This window comes from Myotis yumanensis, unplaced genomic scaffold, assembly GCF_028538775.1.
Source record: "Myotis yumanensis isolate MYYU_CA2020_CCGP unplaced genomic scaffold, mMyoYum1.0.hap1 SCAF_17, whole genome shotgun sequence".
NCBI classification, from domain to species: domain Eukaryota; kingdom Metazoa; phylum Chordata; class Mammalia; order Chiroptera; family Vespertilionidae; genus Myotis; species Myotis yumanensis.
Window position 1 is genome coordinate 39091460 of NW_027223768.1, and position 15062 is coordinate 39106521.

Below are 15062 nucleotides of genomic sequence, written 5' to 3' on the forward strand. Positions count from 1 at the left end.
GGGTCCTCAAGGTTTTAGCATTTAAAATAATATTTTTATTGATTTCAGAGAGGAAGGGAGAGGGAGAGAGAGAGAGAAACATCAATGGTGAGAGAGAATCATTGATCGGCTGCCTCCTGCACGCTCCCTACTGGGGATTGAGTCTGGGCATGTGCCCTTGACTGGAATAGAACCCGGGACTCTTCAGTCCAAAGGCCAACGCTCTATCCACTGAGTCAAACCAGCTTGTTTGAGATTTTGTCATGTTTTTTAAACCAGCAAGTACAACAGACAAACTGGAGGCTACTAAGGGAAGGGTTGTGCAGCAGTATTGGATGGAGAGCTCTGAGCAGGTTTCACCTGGGCCTGCACTTCCAGGAAGGCCTCCAGGATATCTATCAGCTCAGTCTCCTTCAGTGAGTTCTGTGGCCCCTCTGCACAGAGGAAGCCTTCAGCCACAGAGGAAGCCTTGCAGGACGGATGTTCAAGGTCAAGTCCTGGCAGAAAGGGTCAGCAGGGAGAAGTCTATAAAAATACGGTAAAGATGAGCAGGAGGCTCGGAGAAATACCAGCCTACGGAAGTACTTCTAGCACTTCAAACGGTGATAGATGAGAACTATTCAAAGGCATTTAGGACCTTTTCTCTTTCTATCATAGCAACTGCTAAGAGAAAAGGACTGACTCCCACCTACACCACTTTTACTTCTATCTGATAGAAATGCTTAGAACCAAAGATCCTGAGGAAAAAGCAGAAAAATTAAAATGTTGCTTTATTAAATTTCTCACAGGTCCTTCTCTATATCTGAAAAATCACAAATGGCTTCACTTACCACCAACCAAACTTGTCAGGAGTTGAGGTCTGGACATTGCTTTCAATTGTTTTCTATTTCATTTCACTGCATCTCTGCCTGGGCTACTACAAACACACCCCGATGACTCTCGGCTTTGATTCAGCGTCCAAAACGTAGTTAACTGAGGCTCCTTGCTCATTTCACTACCTTAGTGTGGCCCTTGGCCGTTAGTTGTCGAGATAAGCTAACTTACATAAGTGGATTAAACATCTCTCCTGGGATAGACGGTAGTTAAGAATTTGTGGTTTTTTTGTTTGTTTGTTTTTTACATTTCAAACTGCATGCCCAGTACTATGGACCTTCGAGGGGTGTATTCCAAGGAGAAGCTGTATCTGTGTCCTGGCTGAGTGAATCATCTGTTAAATATGCAGAAGCCCCCAGAAGCAAACCATAGGCACAAAAATAAAAGTAATAACTTGATCAGGGCATGGAGTATATGAATTTGTAGTTGAAAAAGAGAGACCAGTTGGGGTTAAGAGGGGCAGGGAAGGGAAATGGCGAGAGGAGAAACAGAGACGTTAATGCTTGTAAACAGCCTCATGAAGCATGTAGACTGAATAGTGGTGGTAAATGCTAATACAGATGTACTGAATGCTCCAGTCGATATGAGCATCTCTTTGGGGTGCTAAATGCTTCCACCAAAGCCTACCTTTCAGCTTCATTCTGAGGTTCTAGCTTCTTGTTCTCATCATAATGTCTGAATCCCTGTCTTGTTGTAATGGTCCCCCCCAAAAAAAGACAAGCCCTCAGCCCCTTTGTGGGTAAGAGACTGATCCTCAGCCCCACGACCCTACCTCTATGGTAGCGCTTGCTGCAATGAGGTGTGACTGCTTGTATCTAGTGATTATGGATCTGAAACTTAAAACCCGGGCCAAGGAGAGAAGCCAGGGTTGGAATCTCCCACGCAGCGAAGGAGCATTTTCCCAGTCGCTGTGGGGCAAAGAAGGAGCAGAACTCAGCCTCTGCGCTCAGTTCCCATTACTCCGCCCATGAAGTGCTCCCAGGGGCCCAGCACATGAGGACTTGTCCTCTGCGTTTTAAGGAGAGCCTGTGACCCACGGAGTAATTCACTGCTGTCTCATTAAAGCGATCAGCAAGGGGTACAGGCGCAATCGGCAATCCTTAACCACCTTCACACTCTTCCTCAGGCAGAGCTTGCGCCTCTCTCTATCCTGCTGAGACGTTAGGCTCTGAACGCAGCCCTCGTGGAGACTGGCGACTCCCTCCAGCTGAGCCCAGATTGGTTCTAGGTGACCAGCTGCCAGGCTTGCTCAGGACTGTCCTGGTTCTAACAGTGAAAGTCCTGCATCTGGGGAAACCCCTCAGTCCTGGTAACCCAGGATGGTGGTCACCTACCTGGCTCCCTCCTTGGCCTAACCCCTTAGCAATCCCTGTCTCTGAACTAACGCCCCCTCTCACGGCTCTGCTCTCACTTCTGTAGTATCCCTCACCGCAATGAGTGGCAGCTGCTTGCTGGCCCATCTCTCAGATGTCTGCGTTTCCAGGGCGGGCACTACCGCTGAGTGTCTATTCCTCAGAACCTTGCACAATAGCAGCTACTTGATCCATTTGGGGTAAAGAAGTTCTTACCACAGAGTGCTGACTGCCTGGCTTTGCCCCCATCTCTCCTCCTCTCGCAGATATCACCGTTTGTGCCCAGGACCACATCAGCTGGCATCTGATTGGCATGAGCTCTGGACCAGAACTGTTCTCCATTCACTTCAATGGCCAGGTCCTGGAGCAGAACCGTCACAAGGTCTCAGCCGTGACCCTCGTCAGCGCTACGTCCACGACTGCTAACATGACGATGGGCCCGGAGGGGAAATGGATCATCTCTTCTCTTATCCCCAAGCACTTTCAAGGCAAGACACGCTCCCAACAGTCTTGCTTATGAATGTAGGATCCTTCTTCCCAGGCGCTAACTCCCTCTTTATCCTTTGCCTTCTTAAGCCACCCACACTCCAGTCATACCTGTCTTGGTCCCTCGGAAGAGAACTTACATTCTCCACTCTTAGATTTACAGCTTTACTTGGGGATGAAGGAAGGGGAGGAATCAACAAAGACTTTTTTAAATGCAGCAAAAGCTGAAGAGGTCTCTACTTCCTTGAAAGGAAAAGGGAGGAAGGAGAGAAATGCACATAGAGATGTTCTTTCTTGTGGTATTTAGCATGTAGCTAAAAGAAAGATCTGGATGCCAGAACAAGGCAAACGTGCAAATGGATAGAAGTGCCAAGTTGCAGAAAGTGTAGAAGTTTTAACATGAAAAGACTGTGTTTTAGAAAAAAATGAGCACAAAGAGGAACCCAATGACTATACACTGAATGGCTCAAACCTAAAACCTAAGCAGCTGAGGAACGAGCTTGAAAGAGCATCAGTGAACTCTGGTGGGGGAAGGTCAGCCCAGGTTGTTATGTGGTTCCATGTAAACAAAATACTCATTGTTCTATTACACATAGTTGCTTTGAAACTATTGGGAGGAGGTTTCCTATAAGTAGAGACTAAATTATAAGCCAGTGATATTAGTATAGGAAATTATTTTGTTACCAGAATAATATGTACAAGCAAAACACATAAGAAAGAAGATTGGGACCATTTCATTTTATAAAAAAGATTTATTTTATTAATTTTTAGAAAGAGAAGAAGAGAAAAGGAGAGAGAAAAACATCGATGTGAGAGGGAAACATTGATCAGCTGCCTCCTGCACACTCCCAACCGGGGATCAAACCCGCAACCTGGGCATGTGCCCTGACCAGGAATCAACCCTTTCAGTGCACAGGACAAAGCCCAACCAACTGAGCCATGCTGGCCAGAGCTTGGGTACTGTGGTATATTTTTGCACTGAGCAGTCAAAATCATATTTGAACAATTATATTGTCACCCAAGTGATCATAAAACAACAAAACTAACATTGTTGAGGTTAATTGCTTTTGTATTAACTTACTTAATTTTTAACAATTTCATACAGTATTACTGTATTCTTTTGATTTTACAAATAAAGGGGCAGATGACAGGAAAAAGGAGACGTCAACTAGACCTAAGTCATAGGGTCTTCAGGGTCTGGAAGCCACAGATGTTCCTGCTCTGGAAGAAGCAAAGGCAATCTTCCCAGATTTCCCTCCCAGCCTGTCCCCTCTCTCCCTTGCTTTCACCATTATCAGTTAACCTTTCCACCATTAAAAAGTTACAGTTTGATCAGCTTTAATTCCTTCTCCCCAATTCTTTCACTGTCTGTATGTACTAACTCAGCTGGGATGCAGGCTCGCATCAACATTGAGAACTGTGCCAAGAAGACGCGGAGTCCTAAGTGGCTGACGCCAGAGCAGCGGCGGCACATGAAGAGGTGGGAATACTTCATCGCTGCGGAGGAAGTCATCTGGGACTACGCACCCTTCATTCCAGTGAACATGAACAAGTGAGTGGGGGGTTCTGACCACTGTGCAAAGGTTCAGGCATGTTCCATGGGGTCCTGGGTGCACAGGTGAGGTGTCAGGAGTTGACAGCTCTCAGGGGATTACATGTTTTGGATTCCGTTCAGGTCTTGTTCAAAATGAACATGGAATTACCCCAAACTCACTAAAGGAAATAATAATAATAATGATGATGATAATAATAATAATAATAGCCGAAACCGGTTTGGCTCAGTGGTTAGAGCATCGGCCTGCGGACTGAAAGGTCCCAGGTTCGATTCTGGTCAAGGGCATGTACCTGGGTTGCAGGCACATCCCCGGTGGGAGATGTGCAGGAGGCAGCTGATCGATGTTTCTCTCTCATCGATGTTTCTAACTCTCTATCTCTCTCCCTTCCTCTCTGTAAAAAATCAATAAAATATATTTTTAAAAAAATAAATAATAATAATAGCAGCTACCACTTGTTGAATGTTTGCTATTGCCAAGCACTGTGTTAAATCCTATCTAAGAGCTTCACTTTATCTCTAGAAGTGAGAGACAGCTCTTATTTATTAAGTAGACTAGAGGCCTGGTGCACAAAAATTTGTGCACTCGGGGGGGTCCCTCAGCCCAGCCTGTGCCCTCTCACAGTCTGGGACCCCTCAAGGGATGACCACCTGCTGGCTTAGGCCCACTCCCCAGGGGATTGGGCCTAAGCTGGCAGTTAGACATTCCCCTGGCAGCCTGGGCGCTCTCGGGGGATGTCCACTTGCCAGCAGGGAGCAGGCCTAAGCTGCAGTCAGACATTCTTAGCGCTGCTGAGGAGGTGGGAGAGGCTCCCACCACCACCACTGTACTGGCAGCCATCAGCCTGGCTTATGGCTGAGCAGAGCTCCCTCTGTGGGAGTGCACTGACCACTAGGGGGCAGCTCCTGCATTGAGCATCACTATTGCACATACTGACCAGTCATTCCTAGTCATTCTGCTGTTAGGGTCAATTTGCATATTACCCTTTTATTATATGGGATAGAGGTCTGGTGCCTGGGTGGGGGCTGGCTGGTTTGCCCTGAAGGGTGTCCCAGATCAGGGTGTGGGGCCCGCTGGAGTGCCTGGCCAGCCTGGGTGAGGGGATGATGGCTGTTTGCAGGTTGGCCACAGCCCCTTCAGGTTGGAGGTCGCCCCTGAGGTGCCTGGCAAGCCTGGGTGAGGGGCTGAGGGCCATTTTCAGGCTGGCCAAACCCCCTTCAGGGAAGGGGGTCCCTGCTGAGGTGCCTGGCCAGCCTGGGTGAAGGGTTGATGGCTGTTTGCAGGCTAGCCAAGCCCCCCAGCAGGGACCCTCACCCCATGAGGGTGTGGCCAGCCTGGGTGAGTGGCTGATGGCTGTTTGCAAGCTGGCCACAGCTCCTTCAGGGTAAGGGTCCCCCCCTGTGGTGCCTGGCCAGCCTGAGTGAGGGGCTGATGGCTGTTTGCAGGTTGGCCACAGCCCTTCAGTGTGGGGGTTCCCACTGGGGTGCCTGGCCAGCCTGGGTGAGGGGCTGATGGCTGTTTTCAGGCTGGCCAAACCCCCTTCAGTGTGGGGGATCCTGCTGGGGTGCCTGGCCAGCCTGGGTGAGGGGCTGATGGCTGTTTGCAGGCTGGCCAAGGCCCCCAGCCACCCAAGCTCCCAGTGTAGGCTGGCTGGAAGCAGGTATCTGGGATTTATTTATCTTCTATAATTGAATCTTTGTTGCCTTGAGCAGAGTTCCACAGCCAGCTAGGGCAGGCGGGAAGCTTGGCTTCTTCCATCACTGGGGCAACCAAGCCTCCTGCTTTCTCCAGCTCTGTGGCTGCCGGCTGCCATCTTGGTTGTGTTAATTTGTATATAGTCACTCTGATTGGCTGGTGGGTGTGGCTTGGGGCATAGCGGAGGTGCAGTCAATTTGTATGTTTCTCTTTTATTAGATTAGATTAGGAAATAGGTCAGAGATATTAAGAAATCTGGAAATTCAAATAGCTCTGAAACACCTGAAAAAAATATTCAGGCTCACTCACAATGAGAGAAATGCAAATTAAACCTCTCTGAAATACTATTTTCATCCATCGGACTCACAGTCCAGGTAGTATAATCTCTTGGCAACGCTGTGGGAAACAGGCACTGTCATTTTGCTGGTGAAAGAGTAACTGGAAGAGCTATCTAGAGGATAATCTGGCATTTGTGTCAAAATTATAAATGCCTATACCTTTTGGCCCAGCAATCTCACCCTGGGAATTTACTATAGAGCTATACCGTTCACCGGAAAAATGTTGTACATACAGGATAGTCACTCTACCCTGTTAGTAATAGCAAAAGATTGGAAACAACCCAAAATGTCCATCAATAGGAAATTGGTTTAATAAATTATGGGATATCCATACATAGATTAACATGCATCTGTTTTAAAAGGACGCAAGCATGCTTTATGTACTAATATAAAAAGTCCTCCGTTGTTAAATTAAAAAGTCAAGGGAGCAAGATGGCAGAATAGGGGTTCCCCCACCCCTCTCCCTGACGGCAACAATAGTTGTCAGCCATCCACAAACAAAAGTGCCTTTGTGAGAGCTGTGTAATCCAGGTAGAAACTTACAAAATCCCAAGGAAAGCCAGGACCACGGAGGGCTGTTTTGACAAGGCAAGTCCATGCTCAGGTGGTAGTTTTGCTCATTGAGGTCCAGGTTACAAGCCTAGAAGCAGCCTCATCCTCTTATGGACTCAGCTACAGCCCCTGCTACAACATCGTTTGACAAGCAACTCAGGAGGAGTCAGCCCTGTCCATGACCCTGGAGGCTGGCCTGCAGACCTTGGTCCCAGTGCAGATCTTGAAGTGGCCCTGTAGCCCAGCTCCAGCCCTCCCACCTGCAGTCCAGAAGCGGTCCTGCCCATCAGGGACCTACCCAGGGACGTGATGGGAGTCCTCCCAAGGACCAGATGGGAGCCATACCCATCTAAACACCTGGTAACAGGCCTACCATTTGCAAACTCCACTGAGGACCTTAAAATGAGCCATTATTCCAGCACCAGCTCTACTGACTAAGGTCCCGGAGGCAGTCCCATCTTCCACGGACCAGACAGGACCCATACCCATCTGAGCTCTTGGTAAAGTCTTGCCCACCAGCAGCCATGTGACCTGATCCAACCTCACTTGATTGTGATCCTAAAAGCAATCCCATCAGTCAGGAGACCTGTCGGGAGAAGGTCTTTGCCTGCCAAATTCAGTCTGTAAAGGCTGGAAGAGGGTGTCTGCTTCTTCAAATGCACAGACACCAGCCCAAGGTGACACAAACCACAAAGAATCAGGCAACTATGACACCACTAAAGGAAACTAATACAGCTTCAGGAACCAACCTCAAAGCATTGGAGATCTATGAAGTGCCTGGCAAATAATGTAAAATACTCATCTTAAAGAACCTCAGTGCAGTGCAAAAGAACACAGATAGGCAACTAAACAAAATCAGGAAAACAATGCATGAACAAAATGAGAAGTCTAATAAACCATAAGAATAACCAAATAGAAATCTTGGAACTGAAAAATACAATAACAGAACTGAAAAAATCAATAGAGGGCTTTAATGCCAGAATCAATCATGCAGAAGAAAGATTCAGCAAACTCAGAGACAGGTAATTTGGAATTATCCACTTACAGGAACAAGAAGAAAAATGAATGAAAAAGGATGAGGAAAGCTTATAGGAATTATGGAATATCATCAAAAGAACTAATATGTGTACTGTAAGAGTCTGAAGGAAAAGAAGACAAGGGGGCAGAAAGCTTCTTTAAAAATAATAGTTGAAAATAAAATAATAGTTGAAAACTTCCCAAATCTTGGGAGGTATATGCATAAAGATTATCTGTGGGGTTTTTTTTTTTTTAGCTAATCCAAGAGCAGAATTTCTAAACACAAGGGTTTCCCCATCCTACCAGGGTCTCTACTTGAGAAAATGGTTCATTTTTTAATATTTCATTTCACTTTAAGAAAATACAGATCTCTGCACTTGGATAATTTCTCCAACCAAATTGGAAAACATTATAAGAAGGTTGTGTACAGACAGTACCAAGATGAGACCTTCACCAAACGCCTGGAGGAGTCCAGAAACAATGAAGACGGGATCTTGGGCCCTATTATCAGAGCCCAGGTCAGAGACACGCTCAAAGTAAGTAGCAGAAAGGTAGGCCCGTGCGGAAAGAAATTAAATAACAAAAGACATTATAAGTACTGGCTGTTTTTTTTTTTTTAAAGGTGTCCATGTAATTTTTAATTCAAATGCAACTTTTTGTTTTTATTTAGTATTTGCACTTATTTATAGCTTACTCCATAATACAAAGAATTGAGATAGTTTATCAAATTATAAAGGAATACAATAGTCAATGTAATTGGGGTGAATAATATTGGAGACAAAGAAAAGAAAACCAAGGATAAGGTAAGTATAATGATGCACTTACCATATGATCTTATAAGGTTGTTTGCAAATTTTGTCCTGAGCTTTCTAGCAGCTGAAGTAAAAAGGGAAATCTGTTAGGGCCAGAGTCACAGTAGTCACAAAAGAAGCATAGCGACCAGAGAAGAATTTGTCCCATGGATTCTTGAAGAGAGGGTGCTATTGATGCAGTGGATAGATTCCTTGATAAAACCCCTATAATTGGTATAATAAATAAAAATATTGTAGAACCTTATAAAAGTGTTTCTCATTATAGCTAAAAATATCACAGTAAATGCCATTGAGAAAAAAAAATCCTTCACTGTGGTCTTGGTATATAGTTCTCTGAAGCCTGGTCTCTGATGAAGACACACGCAAAGACTTGCATATTTATCATGAGGACAGGGTGTTGTTTAGATAGTTTCCTTTAATGCTATGTCACATCATCAAGCTTTTTAAAATATATATTTTTATTGATTTCAGAGAGGAAGGAGGAGAGAGAGAGGTAGAAACATCGATAATGAGAGAGAATCATTGATGGGCTGCCTCCAGCATGCTCCATATGGGGGATCGAGCTCACAACCCAGTCTTGTACCCTGACTGGAATTGAACCGTGACCTCCTGGCTCAAGAGTTTGATGCTTAACCACTGAGCCATGCCGGCCGGGTTCATCAAGCTTTTTATAAGCAGGGGAAGCAGAGGATTGAAGGTTGCAATCTTTGGCCAGATTCTAGAATGCAGATTATCTACAGATGGAGAATGACCCAAATGCTTTGGCAATCAACCAAAGATACAATCAAGGTTCTCTTTGGAAGATTAAGGAGCATAACCAGGACTCCTGTGTGGATAATGCTCCTAAAATGATGCCCAGTGCTTACCAAGACCATACTTCACCGCTGCAGGGAGGGAATTAGGAGGGCATCTGCAGATAAGGCCAATTCTGCTCATTTGAAAATAACCAAAGCACCAGAAGCAGCCTCTCTCTTCCCCCATCTCTGATCCCTCCAAGTTGCTCTGACCCCTCCGAGGTGTATAAATACAGCTCATTGGAAATTGAGGATCCGGCTCTTAGCCATGCCCTCAGGACACGGCTTTAAGGACAGGGGTTCTGGGAGACCTGGCCAGCGGGAGGAGGAGGTCATGGTGTAGAGAAGAGGAGGAGCAGAAAATGAACACAGATGGGGTCTGAGCTGAAAGGAGAAGGGAAGGAGATGGGTACCAGCTCGGAGCGGGTGGCGTACTGTGAGGAAAATGTCATTTCTAAGGTCAGATTACTCTGTGAGGCGAAACTCTCTCAAATGCTTCTGCCCGGTGATGGAGAGATTGCTGCTCAGATAAACAGAACAAGATTGCATGCATGCACACACTGTCCAACAAGTGAGCGTGCAAAGTTAACATGGAATATCATCAAAAGAACTAACATGTGTACTGTAAGAGTCTGAAGGAAAAGAAGACAAGGGGGCAGAAAGCTTCTTTAAAAATAATAGTTGAAAATAAAATAATAGTTGAAAACTTCCCAAATCTTGGGAGGTATATGCTCGAAATCAATCTTAAGTCCCGAATAATGAATCTGAGTTAACTTTGTAGATCACATTCAAAAATATGGCCAGCCGCGCCTACAGCATTTACCCTCATGGTGTGACCTTCTCTCCTTTGGAAGAAAAAGTCAACTCTTCCTCCGCCTCAGGTTTGAATCTTTCACTTCTGCTGAATGAAGCTATTGACCTCTGAGAAGCTACCATATTTTTCTACGGTCCCTCTTGCTCAGTAGTAAACCTTGTGCAGTCAGGTAGTGTCTATACATGGGCAGGAACCCTAAAGGCCACAAGGAAACCCTACTCATCTCAGGGGGTTATTTACCCTACAGCAAGCATGTCAAACTCGCGGCCTGCTGCCTGCGGCCCACAACGAATATTTTTGCGGCACAGCCAATATAACAGTATGTAAGAAACATTTTAATAAAAATTTTGTAACTTAATTTTTACACTATCCTGTTATACATAATTATTAATAACAAACTGCAACGTTCACTAATTACTGGTTACTATAATCGTGTTGCATTCATTTCCCTTATGCGCAGGCGCACCATTTCTCTCCACTAATACTAGCAGCCACTATTTTAGCAGCCGATGGCCACGTCATTAGTCTTGTACTGACTTGTTTGGTGTGCGCCACAGGAAATATTTCACTTTCAGAAAACAAGAAAAACAGGTTTATTAGTGTTATGCTTATTAATTTGTGCAGTTATTCAGTGTCTGGTAAGTTAATGGTCAAGAAAAATATTAATTTTTATTAAAATTGTCTATTATTTTATGTTAATGGTGAATCATTTATTTCAGCATGTATCTATCAAAATAAACCTACCATAATTTCTATGAAAATTAAAGCTTTTGTTTCTTTGCAGCCCACATATACTTAAGCCTTGTTTATTTGGCCCATGTTAGCCTTTGAGTTTGACATGCTTGCCCTACAGCATCCTTTATTAGTGCCATAGTGGCCTCTAGGGGAGCAAGATCTGATGACTACATGCTATCAAGGGATCTTAATATTTAAAAAATATTCCTTTCCCAATATTAATTGCTTGCCATGAAAGCTCCATTGTATCATTCATTCATTCTCATAAAATAATTTTGAAAATGAAAATAATTCTGACTATATTTTCTTTCAGGCAGTAACACCATGGTCAGAGCAGTTCAACCAGGGGAAACCTACACTTACAAATGGAATATTCTGGAGTCTGATGAGCCCACAGACAAAGACGCCCAGTGCTTAACAAGACCGTACTACAGTGATGTGGACGTCACAAGGGACATTGCCTCTGGACTCATAGGGCTACTTCTGATTTGTAAGAGCAGATCCCTGGACACGCGAGGCATACAGGTATTTTGTCCTTGACGTAACCATTCAGAAATTCCAGGAATTTCTTCTGGCTGGAACAGACTAGGTCTCCCTGCTAAATAACGGAACTTTTCTGGAACAGAAAACATTAGGCTAAGTAGTAGTCCTCTTGGGTGTGACTGAGATGACATTGACTCCTTTGGGAACTTTTTGTCTTGCCAATTTTCACCCGGACTCTCATTGCAGAAGGCAAGTCTACAGTGTGAAGCCATACTTCATTCTAGTTTCAAAGTCCAGGTTTTTTGTTATTGTCTGTGTGCTGAGCAAGTCTCTTAGCCTCTCAGTTTCTTCCTTACATGAGATTGGTAATACCCATCCTAAAAATTACAGGTTGTTTGGGGGCTCAGGGAGGTAGCACCTGGCAAGAGTATAGGCTCTGTACCGATCCTTGTTACCTGTAGAGATCTGCACTAGAAAGAGATAAGAGAGAAACGCAGGAGACATAGCTCCTGGTGAGGCTGCACCTTGACGATGGTCCATCTCTAGTGAGACTGAATTAGACAAAGACGTGGATCTTCTGACTTGACCTTCACTGTAGAAGAGTCTCATCTCATTAAGCTCCATTACATTCACAGACAATTGGGCAAAGCTATAATTTTTTTTAAAAGGGCCTCATCCAAGGCATACAAAATAAATATATGCCTAGGAAAATCAGAAACGAACATTAGAAAGACCCTGATTTATTGACCTTGGAAAGGAAACTCGTAGGGAGAGATATGAAGCTTTCCTGTTGCAGCCTCCTGCTTTATCCTTTGCAATTGTTCGTAGCACACCCTGTCGGCCGATCAGTCCAATGGAAAGGTGTTCCGTCACAGAGATAAACAGAATTACAGTTGCCATGACAAATGGAATTTTTCTATTAGGATATTTTAGTTTCTGAATTTCCTGGTCTGCTCTGTTTGCTTTTGCATAATACCTTCGGCTCTAACAAGGGCTTTGCACACAAGGGGCTCTCCCCAAGGCCTAAGTGTGTGGCTTCAGTGACCCCGAGGACCGCGCCCTGGGGCGTCTGGAGCTGTGGGTCGCTGGCTGGGATGTTAGAACACAGCGTTCCCCCCCCCCCCCGCAGAGGGCAGCAGACATCGAGCAGCAGGCTGTGTTTGCTGTGTTTGATGAGAACAAGAGCTGGTACATTGAGGACAACATCAACAAGTTTTGTGAGAATCCTGAGGAGGTGAAGCGTGACGACCCCAAGTTTTATGAGTCAAACATCATGAGCAGTAAGTCGGAGCATGCTCCCCTCTCTGTCCATCACTTCTCACCCACGTGGTTGAAGCGCGCCGTGCCTAGAGGCAGACATGGATGAGAACCGACACATCTCAGCTTCACCTTCATCCAGGGATTTGGTGATGAAATCATATAAAGGGTGACCTTTTTACAGCGAGAGGTCAAAGGCTTGTTATCCTTATACGTCTTCTCCTGCTCCGTGTGTGTGTGTGTGTGTACCTGTGCGTGTGCTCTGGGCAGAGAAGAACAGGTGAGGGATGGGGGTGGTAAAGGAAGGGGCTACAGGCCTTGGTCTGTGGTATCTGGGGTGCAAAATAGACATTCTGGGTGCAAGGTGATACTCTATGGCCAGTGCAGAAACAAAATAAGTAATTCAAAACTAGATTTTTCAAATCACACTAAAAGGGTTAGCCAGGAGTTTTGCAAAGTCATTCTGTGGGAGGGGTTTGAAGTGTGTACTAAGACACTCAGAAGAGTAGGTATTTCCTGAGCCATGTGCTGCAGTTTTAAGTACAGAGCCACTGCGATGGGAAGTCTGGGTTTAACCTTGTAGATACATGTTAGACCTGGTAAAGCTGATCTCAGGTAATCACTGCTCTGATGCAACCACATTAACATTGAGGCATGTGTTTGAGGTGTTAGGCACGTGCCCTCGTGCTGGCGTGGGCCTGGCATTCTAACCGATCCGACTCTTTCAGCCATCAATGGCTACGTGCCCGAGAGCATCTCCATACTCGGGTTCTGCTTTGACGACACCATCCAGTGGCACTTCTGCAGCGTGGGGACCCAGGATGACTTTCTGACCATCCACTTCACGGGACACTCCTTCATCTACGGGAAGAGGCATGAGGACACCTTGACGCTCTTCCCCATGCGCGGGGAATCGGTGACCGTCACGATGGATAATGTGGGTGAGAGCCTGGCGTGGGGCAGGGGCTCCTGGTCCCTAGGTCTGCTGCAGCTCTCCAGGCTCAGGTCCTGGGCTCAGCTCTCAGATCCCTTGCAGGCTTCCCTTTTGATACTTGTCATGATTTCTGTTTGGGGAATTAATTCAGTTTGGCCTCAGTGGGTTCAGCCCTTTAATGTGGGTTCCGTTCATCCTTCTCTGTAAGTGAGAAGTAAAGACACACATCCACAGAAGATATGGCATGACTTTGAGGAGTAAGCGTGACCATTCAGTCTCAAAAAGACATTTCTTTTATCAAAATGTCCTTTCCAGTTTTGTAAGACAGCCACCTGTGCTAGCGTTAGTGATCACCAGGTATAGTGCCTGCTAGGCTGGCCTCAGTCACGCCACAGCCCTGGAAAGGACGTGGGCTTTGGAGTTCATCAGCTCTGGGTTCAAATCCTGCCCGGCCACGCAACACCTGTATAACTTTGGGCAACTGACCTGACCTCACTGAGGCTCAGTTTATTCATTTGAAAACACACACACACACACACACACACACACACACACACACACAACAGCTGCTAACAGAGCTGCTTTGGTCATCTTACCTAATAATAGACAAACATGTAAATTGACCGTACCTTCACTATGCTAACCAGCCAATCAGGAGAGTATGCAAATTAACCTAACAAAGATGGCGGTTAATTTGCATACATAGGCTCCAAGCGGTGGAGCGAAGCCTGATGGCATGGGGGCCGGAGCAGTGAAGCCTACGGCCCCGGGGCCGGCTCTGGCTGGAGCCCAACCAGAGCAAAGGCCTGGGTGCCGGGTGCGGAAGAAAACTGGTGCCAGCAGCCAGAGGAAAGGAAGGCTTATTGCACAAATCTCTTCATGCAACAGGCCTCTAGTTAATTATAATATGTGCCAAGTGTCCAGCACTCAGTAGACACTCAGCAAGTGGTAACCATTGTACACTTCCCAGGAAATCTTCAGTGTGCCGGCAAGTCACACCATTTCAGAGAGATTCAAACTTGCCCTGGACCCACATGAATTATTGGTCAATTGGAAATACCCAAATGCCCCCGTTTTGGGGAGTAGGTATCACCATCCTCCCCCCACTACAATCCTCAAACAAGATGTGCAGCTAACAAGACAGAGATGGTTAAAATTCGTTTTATTCTCAATCCATACCTTTTAAAATCTATTCTGAAATATTGACCCTCAAACTATCTGAGCTAAGACGATTTTTTCCTCCCTGCACTCCGCTGACCAATACCTTTGGTCTATAGTCTGTTAAACGAGGTAAATGCATTGATCACATGCTTGGATGTCACAGCAATGTCAAATTGCTCAGAAGTGTCCTAAGTACCTGGCTCTCCATTTTCCTTCTGGTGGCACTG

General features: G+C 45.7%; 1 protein-coding gene across 1 annotated transcript in view; it reads left to right on the forward strand.

Moving 5' to 3' along the window:
- The window catches only part of F5 (coagulation factor V), a 64132-nt gene that overhangs the window by 23834 nt on the left and 25236 nt on the right, over positions 1-15062 (forward strand). Inside the window, exons 6-12 of the mRNA XM_070396570.1 lie at positions 2471-2692; positions 4077-4242; positions 8204-8381; positions 10233-10332; positions 11314-11525; positions 12613-12763; positions 13469-13681. Of these exons, the coding sequence (XP_070252671.1) occupies positions 2471-2692; positions 4077-4242; positions 8204-8381; positions 10233-10332; positions 11314-11525; positions 12613-12763; positions 13469-13681 (1242 nt within the window). The remainder of the gene's footprint in view (positions 1-2470; positions 2693-4076; positions 4243-8203; positions 8382-10232; positions 10333-11313; positions 11526-12612; positions 12764-13468; positions 13682-15062) is intronic.